This window comes from Pituophis catenifer, unplaced genomic scaffold (genome assembly GCF_029215685.1).
Source record: "Pituophis catenifer annectens isolate HBS135680 unplaced genomic scaffold, rPitCat1.0.hap2 SCAF_2, whole genome shotgun sequence".
Taxonomy (NCBI): domain Eukaryota; kingdom Metazoa; phylum Chordata; class Lepidosauria; order Squamata; family Colubridae; genus Pituophis; species Pituophis catenifer.
In genome coordinates this window covers 157,691,931-157,698,611 of record NW_027256882.1, presented here as the reverse complement: position 1 = coordinate 157,698,611, position 6,681 = coordinate 157,691,931, and the positions used below count along the sequence as shown (strand labels likewise).

At 40.5% G+C, this 6,681-nt stretch overlaps 1 protein-coding gene across 2 annotated transcripts in view; it reads left to right on the top strand.

The window, feature by feature from the left end:
* Nucleotides 1-6,681, top strand: part of CACNB3 (calcium voltage-gated channel auxiliary subunit beta 3) — a 50,347-nt gene that overhangs the window by 20,702 nt on the left and 22,964 nt on the right. For both annotated transcript variants that reach the window (XM_070937862.1, XM_070937861.1), the window contains 2 exons: nucleotides 266-388; nucleotides 5,972-6,087. In XM_070937862.1, the coding sequence (XP_070793963.1) occupies nucleotides 266-388; nucleotides 5,972-6,087 (239 nt within the window). The remainder of the gene's footprint in view (nucleotides 1-265; nucleotides 389-5,971; nucleotides 6,088-6,681) is intronic.

Below are 6,681 nucleotides of genomic sequence, written 5' to 3'. Positions count from 1 at the left end.
GGGCCGCTACAGACACCCCTGACATTACTGATATCGAGCTGGCCACGCCCACCCCAGACCCCCTGAGGCCAAACACAACCCTGATGCAGCCCTCAATGAAATTGAGTTTGACACTCCTGCTATAATTGTTCTTGGGTGTCCCTTGAGCCAATCAAGGTGACAGAAATAGGAGAAAGAGGAGGACAGACATTTTATTTAAGGTGTTATTTTAGATTGGGACTGACCTGGCACCGATAATTCCTCTTTGATTTCTTTTGCTCCTCAGAACAAACCAGTTGCATTTGCTGTCCGTACTAATGTCAGCTACTGTGGCGCATTGGATGAAGAATGTCCTGTGCAGGGATCTGCCATCAACTTTGAAGCCAAAGACTTCTTGCATATTAAAGAGGTGGGGCATTAGATGAGCAGAAGCGACCTGCACTTGGATTTGTGAGGGAAGACATTGCATTGCTGCTGCTCGGGGTTGAGGTAGAAAGGGGATGGTTTACAGGTAGTCCTCGACTTATGACCACAATTCAGAGCAGAATTTCTGTTCTAAGCAAGGCAGTTGTTAAATGAGTCACACACCTGATTTTACAACTGTTTTTGCCATAGTTGTTTTTTTTTTTTGAAAAAAAAGTTTTTATTTTATGATCAGACAAATATACAATATAGGCAATCATTCAATATATCATCAATATACCTCTCCTTAATATAACATTTTTACTTATCTGTTTAAACATTTATAAACCCAACCTTCAACCCTCCCTTCCCACCCCCCCACCCCCGACTTCCCAGAACAAAAACAGGGTATAAATTTTACCAAACATACGCTAAAATATGCTAATTTAATGCGAGATTTAAAACTCCCTAGACCCCTTAACTCCCCTTCTACAGATTATTCATCAGCCTCCCTTTTTTATAAACTCAAAATAACATATAATCCTTTAGCCCTAAGAGTTTTAAAAACATTAACAAACACTAATAGACCATTCAAACCCTAAAAATCTCGTAATACATCTGTAAAATATTCTTAGTTCATTTACTTAATCATTTTAGTCTTCCTCCTACTTTTATTCTCAAAATTCAAATATTTTAAAAATCTTAATACAACAATAAATAAACCTTAATTAATCATTAATTGAATTTCTATATTTTCTTAATTCATTTACTTAATCATTGTAATTAATCATTAATACATCAATAGTTAGACCAGAAAAAGTTAATCTTCCATTCTTCCTTTCTTTCTGTATTTTTTCCAGTCTTTCTTCCTCCCTCCTACTTTTATTTTGAGGAGGTTTTGAATTTTAACTTGAGGTTGATGTATCTTTAAAACTTGTCCCTTTCTTGGAACCATTTCCTCTGATTTAGAGCCCCCATATAGACTCTTCTTGCTTATATAATCAGTCAGTTCATAGAACGAAGAATTGACTCGATAAGATTTATCAGTTTGCAAAGAAAAGTCCAAAACCTCGTAAGGCTGGTCAGTTTCTACTTCTTTCTGCTCCAAATTATATTTTTGAAAAGTTCTGTCAGTTAATTCCAAAAGAGCAGGAAGAAAGTTTGAAGATTCTTGAGAGCCAGCCAGTTCCAGCTTCTCTGTTTTGGTCAAAATGTCTCCTGCATTGTCATTGTGCTTTCCTTCAAAAACATCCTCAATTGCTTTTATATCCTCCAACAGTTCTGTAAGTTTTCGTTCCATGATTGCTGTTTGGTTATTAATAATTGCAGTTTGGTTATTCATGGCTTCCTTTATAAATTCTGTAAGTTCTCTAAAAAAATCCTCCTGGCTCTGTGAATCAATTCTCTGTGTCATTTCTGACGCCATTAGAGAGCCTCCACCACTTTCAGGAACTCCTTGCTTGGAAGCCATATTATTTTAAAAGAATTTTTCTTTTCACAGCCATAAAGTCTCTTGAACAGCTTTCTCAAATTTATTTGTGATTTATCAAGCAAGATAGTCTTTTCTACACCCAGCTCTCAAATCCCAGCAACTTAAATCCAGTCTCTGAGCACAAATCTGTTAACAAGCACTTTCATTTCTAACTTTCACTTTTACGCCCACAACGAGGACGCCATTTCCACCTCCAGCTCAGAAAAATCAAGTAGAAACAATGTATCCCAGGAGTTAAGCATCATACTTGCAAAAGCTTGTTCTCCTGCTTCCGTTCTGTCTGCTTTTGAATTCAATTAATCTCCTTTTTGAAAGCAGAGTTGGCCTCGGATCCAGAGCTTCAGTGGGCTGACCGGGGAGCTCTCACCCTCCAAGCCCCTGGAATTGTTTCAGGGGCTTCCGGGGAGCTCTATCCTCGCCCACCGGCTCTCCTCTCCTTCTTCTCCCGAAGGAGAGGTTTTCAAGCCGTCTGACAGCTGATTAGCGCTGTCAGAACGGCTCCAACGGAATCACAGGGCTGGTGGTCCGAAAAGACCGTCCATGACACCGGCGGTGCCAACCGGAAGCCTGTTTTTGCCATAGTTTTTAAACGAATCACTGCAGTCGTTCAGCGAGTCTGGCTTCCCCCGTTGACTTTGCTTATCAGAAGCCAGCTGGGAAGGTTGGAAATAGTGAACACATAATTCTGGGATGCTGCAACAGTTGTAAATACATGCTGGTGCCAAGCACCTGTGTTTTGATCTTGTGACTATGGGGATGCTGCAACAGGCATAAGTGCGAGGACTAGTTGCGAATCCCTTTTTTCAAGGCCATTGTAACTTTGAATGGTTACTAAATGAATTGTAAGTTGTGGACTATCTGTACAGTGGTGAATTTAGACCAGTGTTTCTGAATTTCAGCAGCTTTAAGAAAAGTCGCTTCTCAAAAAATGTTCTCAAACTTTCCATATAGAAATGGAGTTTAGTTTTTCAAAATGAAATGGGCATTTGGATGGGAGACTACCAGAAAATCCCAAGGCTCCAAGCAAAAGTGTCCGCAGGATCTCAAACTTTCACCAGAAGGACGAAAGCTGCATCATGCTGTTGTGATGCAAGCACAACCCATTTCACACGGGGGTGCGATGTATCAATACATGTATATAAGAGGTGGAGTTTATGTTGTGACATTGCAAACTGCTTTCCGCATTTTCCTCCACATGCCAATTTTCCCTGTGGATGTCTATGAGTAGAGGTTAGGTAGGGAGAATATACAACCCAGAAATAGACAAAGTTGAAGTACTTGTATATTATTGCCAAGAAAACAATGTAGATGTATTGATGGAGATTCCAGGAGTTGACTCACTTTATTTTTGAATAGCCTAGAACTTTTGTTTCTCAACCTTGGCAGCCTTTGAGATGTGTGGCCTTCAACTCCTAGAATTTTCCAGCCAGAAAGCTGGGGGTGGATTCCATAAGCAAGTTACCAAGGTTGAGAAACACTGGCCTAGAAGGTATGGATTGGGTTGCAATATGTAACACGTTAACTGATTTCAGAATCTTAATTAAAGTGCAGGTAATCCTTGATTTACAACTGTTGGAGTGATGATGGCCTCACAAAGGGTATTTTATAGCCTGTAAGGCATTTCTGGCTGTCATAAAATGTCACATACACACACACGCACAGAGCTGTATTTTGGGTGCTTGGCAATTGTTTTATATTTATGACTTGTTGCAGCACCCCACAGTCACGTAACTGCAATTTGCAATATTTTTTTTTGTCAGTTTCTGGAAATTCTGTTCCCAATTGCAGTTTTAAATCAAGGATTACCTATATCATAAATGTGAACCTATTTATTTCTGAAATTTATGTGCTGCTCAGTTTTAAAAAGGCTTCCATTTGATTGCAATAATAATAGGAAAATAATAAAAGAAGATATAATAATAACCCCACTCCAATAACAGCAATACACCTTCCATTCCATTATCATACCAGGAAGATCAGTTCTTACTATGAACCTTGCAAAGGTTTTCTGGAAGAGACAAGTCATAGTGACTTTTCTTGATCTCCAACAGGGTTGGGGCTAACTGCTTCAAAGATACTATTTTGTTAAACAATTATCTGTTTAACTGGATATTTAACCCAAACCCAATACAGGTTGAGAAAGAGAAAGAGAACAAAGTAGCTATTCAGGAAAGGGAATTGGGGGAAAGAGAAAAAATAAAAATCAGGCTTTTGAGAGCCCTAAAAATGTAGACAAGGTATAGTTTAATTTAGGCCTAGCATCTCATTCCTTGGTTGCTATATCCAGAAGATCAACTGTTTAATTTTAAATAATTTTTATTCCAGGGATGTAGCTTTCCAGTATTGGAGGAACAGATGTTTTGCTATAATGGCTACCCACCAAATGCTATGTTTAATGTATTAGTACTCATACTAAAAATATATAATTAGAAAAAAAAGCACCTTCGAAATTCTGCTCTCATCCAAATAGCTTAAGAAGACGAGAGAGAGAGAGAGAGAGAGAGAGAGAGAGAGAGAGAGAGAGAGAGAGAGAGAGAGAGAGAGATGCGGGCAGACAGACCCTATATCCTCTCTTTTTTGCTTTAACAGAAAAGTTGAGTTCACTATTTGGCTTGCACATGACTTTCTTAGCCAAGCCAAGGGTTCACACATCTCACTAAACCTTAAATTATGCTCTGCAAACCACAAAGGCCCAAACAAAATAAATCCCGTTATGATTATGTGTGATGCATGACTTTAGCCCAGTGTTTCCCAACCTTGGCAATTTTTTTTAAATTAAACAAATTTATATAGCAGCCCAACTCACACATAGATGGCTCTGACTGGCTTACATTTAATTTTTAAAACATCCATTGTATAATAAAATCATTAAAAAAACACACACAGCCCACTCCCCATGGCAACCACAATACAATCAGATTAACCACTTGCTCAGCTGTCCCAAAGGTGCTTTTTTCAGGAGGCAACTGGACTTTCTTATGTTTTCTTTTGAAGACATTTCGCTTCTCATCCAAGAGGCTTCTTCAGCTCTGACAGGATAGTGGGGAATGGAAGGATTCATATTCCTTGCAGACAGCTGGTCATCTGCATCCTTTTAGAGGGTCATTGACTACAAGAACCAGGAGCAGTACTTAGGTGACCCTGAAGACACAGATAAACCTCCAAATGCTTCAATTACCAGCTGTCTGCAAGGAATATAAATCTTTCCATTCTCCACTATCCTGTCAGAGCTGAAGAAGCTTCTTGGATGAAAAGCGAAATGTCTTCAAAAGAAAAAAGAAGAAGAAAGATCAGTTGCCTCCTGAAAAAGCACCTTTGGGACAACCATGACCTGGATGACTGAGAATCTCTACAGAGATTTGATCAATTCTGTTTCCATTTGTAGTCATTAGGCCTGCTGACAAAGCCATGTCATTAGGGCCTTTCAGTAAAACAGCAGGGATGGGAGCCAACTGCATTTGAGGGACAATGAAGTTCCATAAAGAAGGGGCCACCACCAAGAATACCCTTTTTTGCGGTCCCACCAGATCATCATCTCTAATCGATGCGACCCACAACCTGCCCTGCCTTCCTGCCCTGATGGGAAGAGGTAGGGGGGAGAGGTGTTGCTTCAAATAACCTGTCCTCAAGCCAGGTTATAGTCTATAGGAGCTGTGGTGGTGCAATGGTTAGAATGCAGCATTGCAGGCCAACTCAGCCCACAGCCACTAGTTCAATCCTGACCTGCTGAAGGTTGACTCTGCTTTCCATCCTTCCAAGGTCGGTAAAATGAGGACCTCAATTGTTGGGGACAATATGCTGACTCCATAAACCACCCAGAGAGTGCTATGAAGCACAATGGGGCAATATATAAGTCTAAGTGCTATTGCTATTTAAAGGTGATAACCAGCACCTTTAATTATACCTAAAATTTTACATACAATGCCGGGGTGGGGGGAGCTTCAATCCCTAGAATGCTCCACAACGGTTGTGTTGTTAAGCCCAAACATTTAGAAGCTGTCAAGGTTAAAAACATTAGTCTAATTTATATGCATAAAGGTGACATGGAGATTAAGTTGGAAATCAAGCTTATGGCTTTTCCTGTGATATTCCCTTCAGAAATACAGCAATGACTGGTGGATCGGGCGGCTAGTGAAGGAAGGGGGAGACATCGCCTTCATCCCCAGCCCACAGAGGCTGGAGGCCATACGACTGAAACAGGAGCAGAAAGCCAGGTGAGATGGGACAAGCATATATAGAGCTTTTAATTCCGGCAACAGAAGGAGATATAAAAAGTGTCTCTGTATAGAAGTCTATGTGTGTCTAAATATTTAGATTACTTTGATGCTTCTTTTAAGGGTAACATCAATGGAAAATAATTTGGAAGGTCAACAGTCATGTCAATATTTATTAATAAAATTGAACCTTGGGAGGGAATGTGTCATATGCACTAGATCGGGGGTGTCAAACTCGTGGCCTGTGGGCCAGATGCATCACATGCTGGCCAGGGGTGAAATTCACTTACCTTCCCTACTGGTTCACAAATCTGCGCTCTGCATGCGCATAGGCTTAAAATTGTCGCAAAAAAGCGACGTCATGACGTCTACACAGGTGGGTGGAGCTTCCCGCAGCCACCGCTATCGGTTCTCCCAAGCCGGATAGAACTGGCTGAATTTCACCCTTGCTGCTGGCTCCGCCCCTGCCCGGTTTAGCAAAGGGGAAAAAAGTCCCGTGGTGACGTGAGTTTGACACCCATGCAGTAGATGGATTCTGAATCTGTAAACACACAACGCCAATTTTTAAATCGTAGGGTCTTACCATGTCTTTGC